General features: G+C 44.0%; 1 protein-coding gene across 1 annotated transcript; it reads left to right on the forward strand.

Annotated features, from left to right (window-relative positions):
• The first annotated feature begins 2,212 nt into the window (after positions 1-2,212).
• Positions 2,213-16,799, forward strand: ETS2 (ETS proto-oncogene 2, transcription factor). Its single transcript, XM_041399983.1, has 10 exons — positions 2,213-2,564; positions 5,678-5,749; positions 8,444-8,564; positions 10,140-10,259; positions 10,705-10,905; positions 11,528-11,611; positions 12,271-12,513; positions 12,735-12,998; positions 13,660-13,778; positions 15,233-16,799. The coding sequence occupies exons 2-10, from the start codon at positions 5,678-5,680 to the stop codon at positions 15,446-15,448; spliced, it is 1,440 nt and encodes a 479-aa protein (XP_041255917.1). The 5' UTR covers positions 2,213-2,564; the 3' UTR covers positions 15,449-16,799.
• The last annotated feature ends 1,620 nt before the right edge of the window (positions 16,800-18,419 follow it).

The following is an 18,419-nucleotide window of genomic DNA, read 5'->3' on the forward strand; positions in this document are numbered from 1 at the left end:
CTATTTCTCCTTTGAGTCTCTAAGTTAATGATGTGACATTTTGGAAATGAGCTGTGCAGAGGGGATACAGAATTAAAGAGGAACTTGGACTGGAGAGGAAAGTTTCAGCTCTCTGCTCTGACCTGCTGGGCTTGCTCTGGGCTTTGGCCACTCCAGATCAGAGACTCCCCCAGATGAAACTTTCACTCACACTGGGAATATTCATTCCCAAATATTGAATTGGCATTTTCCCTGCTGCCACTGTGCACCTCTGGAGGAGCCCGGCTCTCCCTTTGCTCCAACCTCCCATTAAGGAGTTGAAATTAGCAATGAGGTTCCCCATTAGCCTGCTTTTCTCCAAACTAATGAAACACAGCTCCCCCAGCCCCTCCTCATACATCATCCAGCCCACTAAGCACAAACCACTTCTAATGAAGTCTATTTCTACACTAACAATAAGTAAAATTTAATGAACTTAAATACTCTTACATAAGAAGAACTGCTCTAAAAATGCAACCTTTCAATAGAGCAAAATATGGCCAGGTTAACAATTTTGCTCTGGGTCCCAGAATGTTAATTTAGCAAGAAATAAATAACTCCCAGCCTTTCATCTTATCTTTCTGACAGATGTTTCCCCTATAAAAAGGGTGTCATAATTGTTTTTGTCAGTGTTATAATTAAAATTGCTATGCAGCTGACATACAGTTTTTAATGGTTTCCCCTAGGATTGTAGCAGATGTTGCCTTATTAGATCAGGGCTCTCCTGGAGTAAGAAATGTCATTGGCATAATCAAGACACATCTTTAAGCCTCTCAAAGTAGACTGTCACAATTTTCCCAGTAACATTTGACCCTAAGGGATGAAATATATCCTGCTTTTCTAAGGAGAAAGTTTTCTGAGGAGTTTGAAAGAAATACTGAAAAAAAATCCAATTTTTTCCAGAAATAGCTGGAAGATACAGGAGGGAGCCCTGACAATTGCATCAGCAAGGCTGAAGAAACTGTGGCTTTTTAATGGCAAAAATATTCACAGGCAAAGGTAGAGGATCAGCTGAAATCTGGGGAGGAGCTGAGAAACAGCAGTTAGTGGGCTCTTATTTTAAAAAAAGTTAAAACTCCATGACACAGTTGTTAATTTGAAATGGGGCTTTAAATAAAGCAAGATGTAACAGCAAGCTTGATTCTAAGTGCAATTTGGATCCCTGGTGTTCACTGCACATCCAGGGAAGTCAAGGGGGCAGCAAGAGGAAAGGGTGGCTCCAATGGTCAACCAGCTGGGAAGGGCACATGGCTCCTTTGTCTGAAGGCACACAAAGTGTTTAATAACATTATAAATCATTTGTAGGTGATTTGGCAAGAGAATCAGGCAAGTTAGGTGGCTCCAACCTAAGAAACGCCACCCAGGCCTGTGTCCACAAAATCTCTCAGGGGGAACTCACTTCCACAAAATAAATTCAGCAGAAAGTTACTTTACTTCACTGAGCTCCTTGCAACTTTGCAAGGGCCACCAAATTTTTTTTTTTTCCCAAGGTGTGAGGAACGCCAACTCTGTTTCACAGGCTGCAGCGTCGGGATCTGCGATTCGCAGGCTGCAGCTTTTCCGCGCCGCATCCCGTTTTATATTAAGAACTCCCCAAAATAATTGTGGAAGGTGCGACATGACATAATCGCTGAACTTCCACCGCACCGAGTGTCGCAGTTTACTGAGAAAAAACACAGCAGCAGGTTGGAAAAGATCTCTGGAGAGCATCGAGTCCAACTTTTGACAGCGCACCAAACCATGGCACCGAGTGCCGAAACCTCCAGGGATGGTGACTCCAGCATCTCCCTGGGCAGTTCTAATGCCTTAATCAGCCTTTCTGTGAAGAAATTCATCCTGATGTCCAAATTCACTATTTCCATTTGTAATTTTAGTGGTTAACCCTCCTCATCTCACCCATCTCGACCTGAAGTATTAATTAAAAAACAAACACGGAAAACGTCCGGCATGAATTATCTCACACATAACCGGGGAGGAAACAAAATTTATAAAACAACATCCCTCTCTCGGAACGACACAAACCAGCATTTTTTTTGCCCCCACTTTTCCTCCGCGAGCCGCTCTCGGCATCCCCGGCGCTGGCGGAGCGCGGCTGTGCCGGTACCAGCGACGACAACAAGCGGAGGGGCCGGGCTTGGGGGAGGCGGGTCCGGCCGCCTCCCCCCGCCCGCTGAAGAACGCCTGCGAGGGCGGGCAGGCGGCACAGCGCGGAGAGGAGCCGAGAGGCAGCGGAACCAGCGCGGAACCAGCGCGGAACCAGCGCAGCATCACCGCGGGCCGCCCGCACCCGCGGCCCGGCCGGCAGCGCCCACGCAGCGCGGGCACCCGCCTGCCTTGCCCGCCGCATCCCGCCCCTTCTGTGCCCCCCTCCTTTGGCCGGGACTCTCCGCCGGGATCAGCGCTGTTGTTGTTGTTGGCCGGCGCGGCCGCATCGAGGATATTTTGGCTCGCCGAGAGGCAGCGGCGCCTCGATCCCTTGGACGCCGCGTGTGGGGCCGGGGCCGCCGCCGGGGAGGGAGCGCAGGAACGCCGGCATCGAGGGCCAGGTGAGGCGGGGGAACCGAGCGGGGAGGAAAGGGAAAAGGGCTCATCGGAGCTCCGGGAGCTCTCCTGGCTGATGCTGCCCTCCTCGCTGGTGCGACCCGACCCTTGGGTGCCGCGGATTCTCCTCGGGGATGGCGATCGCAGCCCCGGACGCCCCGATCGGCCTCCCCCGGGCGCCGTGAGGGGTTGAGGGGAGCGGCCAAGGGCTCATCCCCCGGGGGATGCCGCGCTCCCGGCAGGAAGGGGTTAATGGGCAGCGCGCTCTGGATTTGGTTAGGACTTTAAAGGGACTTGGGGGGGGGGAAAAAAAAAAAAAAGCAAACGCTGTGCTGTGTGATCTGCCCACCGAAGTTTTTTTTACGTGGGCGAAGCGTGTGTCATGTGTGTGAGGAGCCGGGCTGGCTCCCGGCAGAGCTCGGGGGCTGCACGGGGCACGCCGTTCTCTCCTACCCTCTTCGTAAGGAGGCTGTTTGTTCCCCTGAAAAAAAAAATAGCATTTAAAAGAAAAGCAACAACCAGGCATCATATCCCCCTGGCCGCTCTCCCCTCTATAAAAATACCCCCAAAAAACCAAGGAGGAATAACATTGAAGGGACATCGGGGACATCCCCTGTCCATGTGGATGCTGCCCAGCTGTGCCCAGCTGTGGGCAGGCACCTGGCTGCTGCTGCTGAAAAGGAGGCGATCAGAATTCAGGAGTATTAGTTAATAAGTGCCTGATCCTGTTGACCCTGTTCTGGTTCACCCACTCAGCTATGCGGGGGTGTTGAGGAAGGTGTCCTGCCAGTTAAACCAATTATAGCTGGCAAGTCGCAGTCATCAGCATTAGTGGAGGAGTTGGGGGTGAGGCCCAGTCACACCGTGTTGGGCCGTAGTGGCTTTTCTGAACTTAAAAAAAACCAACCCAGCAGCTTTCTAAGTCCAGCAGAAAGGTAGGTTTAACCCTCTGTGCCAATCCGCCGTGCCTTTCCAGCTCTGTTTTTCTGTAAGGGTTTCGTATCTCAGGGCTGGAAATTTGTGCTGCAGATGGGGAGAGAACTGATGTGGGATGAGCAGAGGATATGGAAATTCCTCAGCTTGAGATACTCGGCTGGAGGAAGAAAGCTGGAGTGTTGCAGAACATGCTGAGGATCTCCATGTGTTTTTCAGCCAGAGCTCGGGGTCTCATTTTTCCAAAGCTTTCCTTCAAACAAACCCAGCATGGAGAAACAGGGGCTTGGGTTAATGAGCAATGCCGTGTAATCAACACTTGGTATAAACCTTTTGTCTTAGGACCCTAAACGTCTCTAAAGAAACAAAAAAAAAAAAAAAAAAAAAAAAAAAAAAAGACAGGAAGGAGAGAATCCCAGCCCTTTTAGTGGACGGGGAAGTGTCTAACAGGATTTGTGGAGAGGTCAGAATTGCACACAAGTGCCAGGAATCTTATTTGTACTCTTAGCCAGGGATCAGACCTCAACTTACAGAATATACATACAATTTTCTCACAAATACTCAAATCCCCAAGCCAGTTATCCCTGCCACCAGAGCAGAATTCAAAGGCAAAACAAAGGGTGTTGGAAATCGCCATATACTTTTTAAAAAGCCCAGCCAAATGCAAGGATAAACAGTTGTTTAAACTGTGGCAAATTTAATGAACAGATTAGGATGCTTGCTGAGTGAGACTCACGCTGTGTGAAATTCTTTGCTGCTCAATGAGATGTGTAATTTAGATCAAATATTTGTACGTGCTGTTTGAGGTAAAAAACATCATTCAGTAGATTGCACTTTTTGAGTAACATTAATGAATATTCTTTTCCGTGTCAGTTGATTTATTTTGTTTCAATTATAAGGCCCAGTCAAGTTGAAATAGGCCTTTCATGTTAAGCACTCTTGCTTTCTTTTTTTTTTTTTTTAGTTTTATTTTTAAGTGATCAGCTATTTAAAAGGATGAAAGGGTTCCTTGTCTTTGGCTGTTGGATGTTTTTATTTTCCTCTCTGTTTATATGGACGGCTTTTGACTGTGTTGCCATTTTCAACAAGCTGGGCTTAGTTTATTAAGATCCTAATTTGCGATTTTTTCTGAATTTTAAAGTGATTTTTTTTCCCCCTCCTGTTAACATGGTGAGTGATCGATTTGGCTTGTAGTAAGTGATCACAGTTTTGTGGAAATCTTGATGGTGTCCTCTGTGGCTGTTTTAAGTAAAAGTGCACGTTTTCAGGCACTTGCTGTGGGGCAAGGGAATTCAGCCCAACGCTGAGAAAAAAGGGAAGGAAAATTAAGAATGTAGCTTGATAAGGTATCGGTCACTGACACCTGAATTGCAGCATCACGATAAACCTGAACAATGGCCATAAAACTGGCTTTATTCCTTATGTTTGATCTTTCCCATTAGATATTAATCTTATCACTCTTCTCCTTAAGTGATATATAGGAGAAAAGTCACACAGGCCTCACACAACTCTGTTCCTGGTAATAAAGGCAATATGATAGAGGTTTGACTTCAGTGGCATGAACATATTGATAGTGGTCCCATTATCAGCCCTTTAAAAAGGGAATTTCACTGCATAAACCCCTTTTCAATTAAAACTTAAGCCCTCTAAAGCTTTATAAATGTTTTTAATCCTCTGTTTAGAAAATGTACCAGATAATGTGGTTTGGAGTAAAGTAGTCAAGGCAGGAGGTCGTGGACACTGGGATCTGGCTTCTCTGATTATTGAAGGGGTGAATGCAGGAGGTGAAGGTGTATCACGGTGTCACTCTGTCACTCCTCTTCCTCTGAAAGCCAAAGTCTGAAGTGAATCATGGCCTGTGAAAGGGCACAGAGTAAGGAAAAACAACACAAAACTGATTACCTAAGATAATGGGTGAAAATACCCCAAAGAGACAAATACTCGGTGGGGAAGGAGTTTCTGTGGGCTTTGCAGGCAAACACAAATTCTGTGAAAGCTCTCCCAGCTGAAAAATAAGGTGGGAGCTGCCCTGTGTGGTTGGGATGTTGGAAAAGCTTTCCCTGTATCTCATTGCCAGAGCTTCTCCATGCCCAGAGCTGGAGCAGGGTACATCTGGTAACATCTGGTAACATCTGTTTCCCCCTCCTTTGGCTGTGGATTTAACGGGACCCCTCTCCTTTTTCAGATGAGTGACTTTGGGGTCAGGAACATGGATCAAGTAGCTCCCGTGTCCAACATGTACAGAGGAATGCTCAAGGTGAGTACCCTGGAGCTGTCACCTCCCAATCCCAGCTGGGGCAGCTCCCAGCCAGTGCTTCTGTTGTGTTCCTGCAGTGCTAGAACAGGAATTGGACAAGCCAAGTGAGCACAGGTTTCATTGCTCCCCTCTAATCTTCTGCCAGACTATTCCCACTGAGTTCCACAGAGATGTGAAAAGCAGGACTGAAATAGGAAGGTGCAAATCTTGAACCCTCAACCTTCTCCCCCAACAAAGCTCCCTCTCTCCATTCCCTAAATCCTAAGTATTTAAAAGAGGTAGACAAGAACTGAGCTCAAATTTGCTGGTGTTGGTGGAACTTCTGCTGAAGTAAAGACTAAAGGATGGGCAGCAGGAGAGGGTTTGTGTCTTTAATTTGAAGAGACTGGCAGAGGCCTGTCCTGATAGGACTGCTCAGGTTTGGTACCTTCCTGAACCTTGTTTGGATTAAAAGTAGGTTGTTCACTTCCAGCTGTTATTAGTGGAAGCCAAATACATTGTAATAACTCCAAAGATCATTAAATTTATTTTATCTTTAGGTAGACTGTGTCTGTTACCTTGTTTTGAAAGGAATTTACAAACTATGGTCAGCAGACTTTAAAGGCTCAGTCTTAAAGGGCTTCCCCCCTCCTCATTCATGCAAGTTGCTTTTTAATCCCAGTATCAATTTTTGATAAAAAAATTGATTAATGTAAACCAAGTAAAGGTTAGGGAAACCCTTTCTGCTCTCATTAGCTTTGAGGAATGGCCATGGTTTGCAGAATCAGTGAGGCTCTGGGGTGCTGACTGCTGTGATGCTTTATGTCCCCTCTTAACCTTTTTTTCTCTTCACAAAAAGATCCAAGAAATCCCCAACTTAACATCTTTGTGCTCTTAAAACAGTGGTTGCTCTGAGCAGTTATTCAGTGTTCAGTTGTCATAGAATGAAGTCAGAGATTTGTGTTCTGCTGTGCTGTAGCTGTTCACATTCCATTTTATTTTGCTCTGCAATAATTACATGTATTGAAAAGCCAAAAAAAGTAGTTGTGAAACTGATAGGGCGAGCAGAATTCATCCTGCTTTGTTTTTCCTCTTTTACTACTATTAAATGAAGAACATGCTTGCACATTAATTTTCTCCCTTTTGAAATACGAAACTAGCACGGTATGGATTTTACTCATTCACATGCCACAGCATTTTTTCCAGTGACTCAGGAGAAGGGTCAGCCATCTACACAAAATGCAGGAGTTTCCAGATTGTGTTGAAAGAACTTGCCCTTTCTTTTAGGTACTAGAGATGAGTCAGAGCTTTTATCTAGTAATGTATAAAGAATCTTTTACCAGCAGATCTGGCAGATGTTATTAACTTGTTTTATTCACACATGAGCCTTTCCAAGGGCTGGCTTTGACTTGAGGAGTACCTGAAACAGAGATCCACAATTTGTCCCTGCTGGCCAGGAGATTTTTATGGGAAAATTTAGGGAATGAGAGGGAAAATTAATCCTAATTTGCTTTTCCAGGAACATAGTTTGGGTTGCTTTTTGACTTGCACGTGAATACTGCCCTGAAAAATCCTTGCCTTGTCCTCAGCTCAATCCACCCCTTTGGCACAAGCTGGCAAATCGATGTTTGCCTAAACCAAATAAACATTTGCAAGTTGCCTTTGTCTCCAGCTCCCTGAAGGGTGGGAGCTGCCATGGGCCAGCTGCAGCCTTCCAGAGCAGTGTTCTGTCCTCAAGTGCCTTGAGAAAAATCTCAGTGGCAACTTTTATCCATCTTTGCCTCAAGATGTTGCAAATAGGGTTTCCCTGTGACTAAGAAGCAAGTTTCATAAGTTGTTTTTGAAGTTACTTCCTCCTCTGCTCACATTCCTTCTGCCCCCCAAAGACTAAAGTGGTTGGGGGGAATTTAGTAATTTCATGCCAGTATTTCTGGCATACACAGTTGGCTCAAGTCAAGTTTGAAAGGAGTTAGGTTTTCAAAATACAACAATATTTCTTGAATGTCAGTATATCAGTAGAATCCACTTTTATCTGGAGCATTTTTATCAGTCTTGTTTATCCCTTGCTGTAAAATGAAAGTAGAAGTGTTTCACTGAGCATCTGAGCACTTGAAAGACTTCAAAATGTGGTTGCTGGCAAATCCAGTAAGGCAGAAATGTAAAAGTTGCTGCAACATCCTTCCTCTAGTCCTGTAAAGCTGGCTGTGTAGCTTCAGTTGATGTGGTTCAGATGAGTTTTTTATCCTTTCGAAGAAAAAACCAAATTCATAAATCTACTGGCAGTTTTCCCATAATTTACTGATCTGCCATCAGATCTTCATCGAGCGGATAATGAATTTAAAGGGTTAAGGAAATGAGGATTTCTTTAAAATGTACCTGGAAATAAATATGTATTAATACACACACATTTGTATTGTCTATTGTTAAAAGCCTCAATTACAGGAAAAAAAAAAAACAACTAAGAATATCTTGATTTGGCTTTACTGCAAGCTGCAGAACAGCCCCCACCTCGAGGGCCCTTATCAGTGGGTTTTATTCACGTAGCAGAAGCTGTGCCCTCATTGTGGTTACATTTCAAAGCTGGCTCATTCAAGATACTGGTTGTGCATGATCTCCAGATCTAGGAAACCAAACCCAGACACTTCCTAGCAGAGGAGTTCACAGCTCTCCAGCAAAATGCTGACGTGGTTCTGTGTTTATTCTGTTCCTTTGCAGCGTCAGCCAGCGTTTGACACCTTTGACAGCTCAAACTCGCTTTTTGCTGGATATTTTTTCTCACTCAGTGAAGACCAAACACTTCAGGAAGTGCCAACAGGATTTGACTCCACTTCTTATGGTAAATCTTCACTTTGCTCTTTAGTCCAGTCAGCAGATCAGAAATTTTTGGGGTCTAACTAACATTTTGTGGGTGTGCAATGTGGATTTCCCTAAAAAGATGTGGTTTAATACAGACTTCTGTGTACGTGCTTGGTTTTATTCATGTGAGTTTCTTTGTGGATAGTTCTTGTTTTCTGTACTGAAAAGAAATAGGAACTGGGATACAGTAGCCTAATAGACTGTTTTTTCATGGAAAAAGCCTTAGTAGGAGCTTAAGCAGAGCTAAGAGTTTAAAAATCTTTAAAAAGAGGGGTTTGTGTATTTAAATTTGCAACATCTCAATCATAATTAAAGTGCCAATATTCTGAAAGCTTTTTTGATTCTCTGGTGTTAGATCTCAGTATGTTTCATTCCTTATTTTAAAAATCAGGGTGGGGATGCTTTAAGATTCTTTTGTTTATTTTATTTATGTGTATGTAGGTCAGTATCCCACCAAGAGTGCCCTACATATCCTTGCCTAAAATCCCTGACAAAACGTAGATATTTTACCTGATGCTGCTTTTATCTCCCCTTAGGGAAAGGAAAAAAAAACCTCAAGCCCTCAAACCCAGAAAACCACAGGTCCTTTGTTCTAGTGTGATTCTAATCAGTCACCTGCTCTGGTCAGCAAAGCAGGTGCTTGCAGATATTAGGAAGGGTGTGGTAAAAGCAGAAGTTAAGCACAAGTGCAGCCTGTAGATAGTCTGGGAGAGCAAGAAGAGCTGCACAGCTCTGAAGTGATTTGGAATCTGCCAGGAGCAGCTGGGACAGTGGAAGGTGTCCCTGTCCATGGCAGGAGGTGGCACTGGATGAGCTTTCAGGTCCCTTCCAGCCCAAACCATTCTGTGACATCATTCTGTGATAAAATGAGGCATCTTCTGGTAAAAATTGACCAATAAGAAAAGCTGAGTGGGAGCTGAATTTATCCTTAAAATAGAATCTTCTTGTAAATTTGAAAGTCAGTGAAGTCAATCAGTGATTTTTACTGACATATAATGGTGCCAGCTTTGTGGCTGGATGCATTATTCACCCCCAGCTTGTTACCAGTCACACTTGTTTGGTCCAGATGATGGAATAATCCATTGCACCATGTGCCTGGGTGATGGGATATGATAAGGTCAGAAATGTTGTGTTGAGTAGTGCAAGCTGGCTTTTCACAACCCTGCTGTCAGTTACTTAGCTCTCAAATTAAATAAAGATCGTCTGGAGTTGCAGGGAAGTCTCAGGGCAAATTATAGGTGGTAAAATAGGAATAAGCAGTCTCATTCCCCTTAAAAAAATAATAAAATTTCCCTGCAACAAAGGCACTTTGTGTAACTACTGAGAGTAAATAAGGATCTATGCATGGAAAGCTGCAAAGCTCTAATTAGTGATGCAACGTTATCAAACAAGTAGCACAGAGATTTTAGAGCACGGTGATCTGTTTTTAAAACACCAACTTTTTAGCATGGTTTTTTTTTTTAATTCTTCAAATGGTAAAAGCCAAGCAGTCCTTTCAGTGCCCTGAAGTTAATGTGTCTTCTTCCTCCCCTCCACCCCTTTTCTTTTCTTGCAGAGTCGAACAACTGTGAATTGCCTCTGTTAACCCCGTGCAGCAAGGCTGTGATGAGTCAGGCCCTGAAAGATACTTTCAGTGGTTTCACAAAGGAACAGTGTCGGCTGGGTATCCCAAATAGTAAGTGTTTGCTATTTATAAGCTCTTTTTTTTTTTTTTTCTTTTAATGCTAAGGAGGAGGCTGAATAGCTGCTCTTTGAAAAGGAAAGAATGATGTCAGTAGGAAATACAAGAATGGATCCTATGTGAATCTGGCACAGCTTGCCTTGGAGAGGCCAGACTTGCTGGTGTTAAAAATGGGTGCATGGAGAGCTCATGCTTTGGCAGCAAGAGAGAGTCAAGCAAGCTGAGGACATCTCTGGTTGCAAGTGAATGCAGAAAGAAAAGAGAGGACTGGGTTGTTTGGCTTTTTTATAAATTCAAGAATACATTCATTCTGAATTCATTCACATCTCGATAACTCGGCTAAACAATTTTAGTTTTTTTAATTCACTGCTTTCTAAGGAAGATTATTTGACAAGGGCCAGGAGTTATCTCTAAATGTTGGATCCTTCCTGTCCTGCAGATCCCTGGCTGTGGACTGAACAACAAGTTTGCCAGTGGCTTTCATGGGCTACCAATGAATTCAGCTTGGCAAATGTGAACTTCCATCAGTTTCTTATGAGCGGCCAAGACTTGTGCAACCTGGGCAAGGAGCGTTTCCTGGAACTGGCACCTGACTATGTGGGTGATATTCTGTGGGAACACCTGGAACAGATGATAAAAGGTAGTTAGAGAGCTAGAAAAAGCTTTTGGTTTAGGGCTCTCCTAACAGAAACAGAAATGTGACTCGATTTCAACACTGGTTTCACTATGAAGGGTTTTATTGCATATGAAAACTCGAAATGAACTTTAAAACTTGCTTAATAAAAGCATTATCAGCACTGTCAGTACCTCCTTGGTATGCAAAGCACAGATGCAGATGGCTGCAGGCATTCTGTGTGCAGGCTGAGTACATTTGTGGGCAGGTTTTATTTGGGAAGATCACTGGAATAAGTGAGATTGGGGTACGACCACTGTAAATACCCCATAAATAAAACAGTTAACCCCATAAATACAAAGTTAACCAACTGTTGGACTTTAAAGCACATTGCAGTTTTTGTTGGTTTTAAGGTTTATGGGAAAATTCAGTTGGTGTGATGGTTTTAAAGCCTGTTGGAAGTTGGTTGGGTTTTTGTGGTGTGATTTCTGTCATGAGAGAGAATGCAATACAAATACAGCATGATAATAAAAAAATTTTGGTGAATGGTGACCCCAAAATACTCCCAAGAGTCAGAAGCTTTCCGTGGCATACAGGTTGGATCTTTAAAACTATAAACCCAAATTTTCTCTTTCTCTCTTCTCCCCAGACAGCCAAGAGAAGACACAGGATCAATATGTGGAGAACTCTCACCTCACCTCAGTTCCTCACTGGGTCAATAATAATTCCCTAAGTAAGTATGTTTTTTAAAAATTCATATTTTATATTTCTCAGTTTATTCTAAGCATGTCACAGATTCCAGGGTAGAAACAAAAAGCACCAGAATAGTTACTGTGCTTGAGGAGAACATTTGACTTCAGCTGCTCCAGCCTTCTTTCCTTGTATTGTTCAATTGTCACCTAATTTATATCGGAAGTCGTTTGAAGAGCAAAGGCTTTGAGAAAATTAAATTTCCTCTTGGTATGCCAAGTCCTCCATCTGTGGAGCAGAATGACCACTCCCATCTCTAGCAAACTGAGGCAAAAACTGGGAAGCAGCAAGAATTCTGTGTAGGCCTTTTTAAAGGCTTTGGAAGTGTGTTAGAGCTGTTGGGAGTGTGTGGGATGCAGTGCTGGCTCCCTTGGATTGTTTGATTGATGCTGTGTTTTATTCTACCACAGTCAGGCTTCAGCTCAGCATGATTACACCACATAATGGGGAGAGCCTTGCTCAAAACCACTTAAAACTTCCCCAATTTTTTCTGTAGTTTCCTTGAAGAATGAACAATGGGCATTTGTGGCTGGCAAGTTAGAGAGGGGGATTTGTGGAATCTGATTTGGTGTATTTAGTGTATTAGTTTGTTTAAGGGTCTCCAGGGAAAAAATCATCTAAATCTTTGGTTTCTTTTTTCAGCTGTTAACGTAGATCAGAATTCCTATGGAATGCAAATGCCTGGATACCCTAAACCCCTCAGTTATCCCAAACCCAGTCTCCTGACTGACGTCTGTCAGACTTCCACGGCACCCAATCTCCTCAACCCAGAACAAGACTTCCCATTGTTCCCTAAAACCCAAGCAGATGCTGTTAGTGTGAACTACTGTGCAGTAAACCAAGATTTCCCAAGGAGCAATCTCAATTTGCTGATGGATAACTCTGGTGAGTCCTTATCTGCATGATAAACACAGGGCCAAGGCTATGTCCTGAATTCCTCTTCCTCCTTTGCATGATTTATATGGACAGGCTGGATTGAGGGAAATAAACCACCAACACTGTATTTTATTTATATTTATTATTATTATTATTGTATTACAGTTATATTTATTATAATTATTAGATATATTTATCTGTATTTTATTTCATTGTTTTATTTGATGAAGGCAAGCTGAGAGAGCACGAATCCAGCGACAGCGGTGCTGAGAGCTACGAGAGCTCGGATTCCATGCTGCAGTCCTGGAACAGCCAATCCTCCCTGGTGGATTTGCAGCGTGTGCCATCCTATGAGAGCTTTGAGGATGACTGCAGCCAGTCCCTGTGCCTGAGCAAACCTACCATGTCCTTCAAAGACTACATTCAAGAGAGGAGTGATCCTGTGGAGCAAGGGAAACCAGTTATACCAGCAGCCATCCTGGCTGGCTTTACTGGTGAGTGGTGAGGCAAAATGGTCACTCCTATTTTTTTATGTAACATCAGTGTTCCCTCCAAGTGTGTGCCACGGGAGATAGAGACCACTAGTCACAAATAATTTTAGTTTTTATGTTACCAAACAAAGTTTCAGGGATTATCCACCCAAAGCAAGAACAGGCAGGCATGTCAGATCAAGTAAAAATCAAATGCACTTTTTGATCTGTTTGAAAAAGAGAGGAGCTTGGACAAAATCTCCCAGATTTGGAAATTCCCACTGGTGCTGTTAAGGCCTGTTGAGGCCTTGTTGCTGTAGTCCTTGCTGAAATTGTTTTTTTCCTGTAGGATCTTTGCCAAGCCAAAGACTTCAGGACAAGGCCTGGAGCTCAAAATGCAGCTGTTTGGGAGGTGGGAGTGAGGGTTAAAGGATCCATATGCGAGGGAAAGCCATAACTTTTGTCAAATCCTTTGTTTCCATGAAAAACCTGACTTCATTTTCACATGGGTAATAGCAGTTTTGTGCTATAGAGTAAAAGCTTAGGTTTCTTTCTGATCTATAAAAAAGATAAATCAGATTAATTACTAGGTCTGTGATACAAGTCTGGTCACATACATTGCTTGTGGTTAGAGCTGGCAGAGGTATTAATTTGTGGTTTTTCTGTGTCTCCTCTTTCCCAACAGGCAGTGGACCTATTCAGCTGTGGCAATTCCTTCTGGAGTTACTGACTGACAAGTCCTGTCAGTCATTCATTAGCTGGACAGGAGATGGATGGGAATTTAAACTTGCTGACCCAGATGAGGTATGTGGCTAACTGGGGTGAAAACAAAGATTTTGGGGTCTGATCTGACCTCTGTGGTCCCAGTCTTGCATATAATGTGTGTTTAACTGCACGTCAAATATGGTAATGCTGCTTTTGAAGTACTTTGGGAACTTCATTCATTAAAAGTGATTAATTTTGATTTTCTGATACTGTTTCCAGTAGGTAAATTATTGTATTAAGAGATGGCATAAATAGTCCAGTGAAACTTTTAGATTTAAAAAAAAAAAAAGAGGGAGAGGAATCATGAACTCCAAGGAACTTCATAGGATTGAACTTACAGTAGAGAGTTGTCCCATGCTGCCTGATAGCAAATCAGTGATAAAAAAGTGCTTTTTGAGAGAGCAGATTGTGCCAGAGCTCCAGGAGTGTTTGGGCAAAACTCTCAGGCACAAGATGGGATTGTTGGGGTGTCTGTGCAGGGACAGGAGTTGGGCTTGCATCCTTGTGGGTCCCTTCCAGCTCAGGGTATTCTGTGATTCTTGGGCTTGTCCTGTGCAGGGCCAGGAGCTGGACTGGTGGTGGAGTCACTGTCCCTGGGGGTGTTTAAGAAAAGACTGGATGTGGCACTCAGTGCCATGGTCTGGATGACAAGGTGGTGTTGGGCCATAGGTTGGGCTTGATCTCAAAGGTCTTTCCCAGCCTGGTTGGTTCTGTGACTCCTTCCAGCTCAGGATATTCTGTGTTTCTTGGGGTGGTCCAGTGCAGGGCCAGGAATTAGACTTTGGTCCCTGTGGGACACTGCCAGCTTGGGATATTCTGTGATTTCTCCCTAAACCTGATCTCCTTAAGCATGTTTTGGCCCATCCCCTACAAACTGGTGTCTGTTGCAGTGAGGGTGGCTGTGACAAACCTCTGTGGTTCCCTGACTTCAGGGCAAGGGTGGTGAAAATGAGGAGGAGCAGATTCGATGGGGTTGCCCAAAAGGAACTTTAGTAAAGGGTGAAAACAACAAACGTGGAGAGCAGTAGAGGGGAAGGATCCCCAGACCTGAGAAAAAGGGGAAGCAACAATATATACACCTGGGGGTAGAACATTCTAGAACAATAACCATATATAGGAAACAAGTAACCAATAGGGGAGCAGAACTTGGACAACTTAGCATAACACCAAAGGCTTCTGGGGGGAACTCTCAAGCTCACCCTAAGTTAAACAAATGATTCCCAGGGCTTGAAACTCAAGCCTGGGTCTTTTGGAGTAAAATCTGTCTGACTCTGGGTCACAGCTGGGCCAGCTCCCACAGGTGACCTTTGCTCTCAGCCACCTCCTCCTGGAGCTGCTGTTGAGGTCTCTTGTGGGATCAGTTACCAACTCGTCTCTGGCGAGGTTGGGCCATCCAAAGCAAATAAAATGCTGTGACTGAGAAAGGGTTTTATTTAATCAGCCATTCAGAAGATGAGTGGAACGAATTTTGAATGGATTTTGCTTTCTGGCAGGTGGCACGGCGGTGGGGGAGGAGGAAGAACAAGCCCAAGATGAACTACGAGAAGCTGAGCCGGGGCCTGCGCTACTACTACGACAAGAACATCATCCACAAGACGTCGGGCAAGCGCTACGTGTACCGCTTCGTGTGCGACCTGCACAACCTGCTGGGCTACACCCCCGAGGAGCTGCACGCCATGCTGGGCGTGCAGCCCGACACCGAGGACTGATCCCAGGCCCTGGTCATCAGTCTGGAGTCACCGGTGGGGACAATGCCCGGGAGCCGCGGCAGCCAGGCCCGCCGCGCTCGGGGGGAGGCAGAGCGGGACCTTCATTTTGTGACCATGGAGAGCTGGATGGGAGCGTGGGCTCGGTGGGGCTCTGGGAGTGGGCACAGCCCTGGCTCTGCCACGGGGATGCTCCTGGGGTCAGCATTTCAGCTGCCTGCCCTGCCCTACGAAGCGCTTTGGCACTGCCCTGGAAGGATGGGTTGGCTGTGAAACCAAAGGTTGGCTGTGAGAAACCGGCGATGCAGCAGAGCTCTTTGCTGGGATGTCTTTGAAACACTGCCCTCCTCATGCAGTTTATTTAAAAACAAACACAAACTAATTTATTTGAAATGAGCAGTAAGGAGACAGGTATTCATTTTCTTTTAAAGCACGTTTTGTTATTGTTATTATTATTGTTACTACTCCAGACATGTGCTGCATAGGTACATAAACACTCTCGTGTCCAAAACCAGATGTAGCAACTGCTAACAAAAAAAAAAACAAAAAACCCACCCTTTAACAGAAGGGAAGGAAAATCATACCATTTCAATATTCAGTTTGTATATATTCTGTGATTCCTTTGGAAACTCTGATGTTCTTATTTAACAGATACTGTATAGTGTAAATTAAACTAATTGTATGTGTGTTTTGAAATAGGATGAATGTAAACTTATCAAATGTGGGATGGGGGGGGTTCATGTTTGTCTAGGATATACAAACTTCTGCAAATATCTAATTGGCCTGGGAGACAGCAGAAGTTCTATGCTCAGTGTGCATGCATTGGGGGGGCAGGGAGGGAGGCCGGGCTCAGGATTTTGCCAAGTCTGAAGCTGGCAATTATTTGTGCATTTTGGCATTTTTACAGGAAACTAATGTTGTATTCTGGGACATAAAAGGGCCTGTTTGTGGTTTCTTCTGTAACTGAAAAATAAAAATATTAATATGGGTAAAATTACCTTTTTTTCTTCATAAATGGCATATGTTTTTCAACTTCTATGCATGTACTTTTAAAAAGAATTTATATACAAGCCTTATTTTTTCAGTTCACTTGTCTCTTCCTGCAGTTTATTCTGTATGATTAAAATATGAATTCTATTTTTGGAAATAACTGTGACTCCTTTTCAAAGATCAGGAGGGTTTTATGTAGCAGCTATTTTTACTGCAAAAAAAAAAAAAAAAGAAAAAAATCACTGGAAAAACGTACTTTGTAAGAAAGCTTTATTTTTTATCTGAGCTTGATGTACAGTTAAATGTGTTGTACAGTGTGAGAGGTTTAAAAATATGACTTCATTAAAACCTCTTGAAAAGAAAATTTTGTGTGTGCTTTTTGATCTGGGAAGTTTCAGGGGAGTTCCTTCTTTGTTGGTTGGTTCAATCCTTGTCCATCCTTCACCACCCTCAACAGCTGCAGGATGAAAAAAGTAACCCAAAAAGAAAATAACCAGCCAGGCTTGGGGCTTATTGGAGAAAATGCTGCAAGAGTGGTCTGGAGCTGAGCTAGATGGATGCAACCACTCTCTCTGGATAGAAATTCAAGTTAACACCTTTGTGTTTTGCCTCTGAAAGAAAACTGGCAGCTCTGTGGTGTGAAAGAGCGTGTAAAGTGGTGGGGGAAGATCTGGAAAAACCCAGGTGGGAAGACAACTTTAGCTTGAACTGTTCCTATCCTGTTCCTATCCCTGCTGTCTCCAGCATCCTCTTCTTCATCCCTCCACCTTCCAGAGAAGCAAGAAATTAAGGAACATTTCCACACATTTAAAAAGTGAAAAATATAGATATTAAATAATGCTGACCCTAAGCCTCTTGATCTTTCCACCAAACTGTTTCTTGCTGTTGCCCTTGATGTAGTCACCATGTGGAAAACCACAGGCTTGGGGATTTTTTGAGAATGGGTCTTTCTAAATGGAGGAGTTGAAAGGGTAGTCCCCAGGTCAGCCCTAAACAGCTGCAGATTTATTTTATCTTTTCCTTCAGCCTCAGTTTTCCTTGTCCCTGTGAAGGAAAAGAATCACAGAATGGCTTGGGTTGGAAGGGGCCTTAAAGATCATTCCCTTCCATGGACAGGGGTAGTGCTACGTGTGGTCCTGATCCTGAGGGAATAATTTATTTTGTGTGAAAATAAGGTATGCGCTGTCATGATGAATGTGAGATTTTTTCCCCCCTCTTTCTCACACCATGGCTGCAGAGCACTAATTGTTCCCTCAGCCTGGTCAAGTCCCATTTGCAGCCTTTTTTTTTTTCCCCCTGAACATGGAATTATTTCTTTATTTAGACTGACACCATGGCTGTCTCTTGTGTGGGTGATCGTTGAAGGCTCCAAATTAGAGGCTAAAGGAAAGCTGTTTATTTTCCTCCCCCAGAAGAAAAAAGAAATTTCATGGTAGTAGAAGTATCCTGAACCATGTAACCCACACTAATGTGTTTGGAAGAAGTAAAAATATCCAAGCAAAAACATTGGAAGGGGCTGCCCAGGAGGGTGGTGGAGTCCCCATCCCTGGATGTGGCACTCAGTGCTCTGGGCTGGGGACAAGGTGGGGATGGGGCACAGCTTGGACTCGATGATTTTGGAGATCTTTTCCAGCCTCAGTGGTTCTGTGTGATCTATCCCATGAAAACCTGCTCTCCTGCACTGGACTGAGTCCACACAGGGGTTCAAGCTGTAGCCCAGGGTGACCCAGAAGACAATCATTAAAGGATATTTTGTCACAGCACACACAGAAAGCCCTGCTCTGTGTTCTCAGCCACCCAGCATCAAAAGAGGCTGTTGAAAGCAGTCTGGCTGAATTCTTCACCTTCTTCAGGACATGCCCCCCTGTGCTGCCAGCTTTCCTCATGAGACAGCAGTCAAAATAAAGTCTTGCAGCTGGCACCTCCCCATGGCTCGCATATCACCTCTAATAACAGTTTGACTTCAAAGTCTTTGCCTTTTTTT

This window comes from Onychostruthus taczanowskii, unplaced genomic scaffold (genome assembly GCF_017590055.1).
Source record: "Onychostruthus taczanowskii isolate IOZ18803 unplaced genomic scaffold, ASM1759005v1 scaffold17, whole genome shotgun sequence".
In the NCBI taxonomy this organism is placed as follows: domain Eukaryota; kingdom Metazoa; phylum Chordata; class Aves; order Passeriformes; family Passeridae; genus Onychostruthus; species Onychostruthus taczanowskii.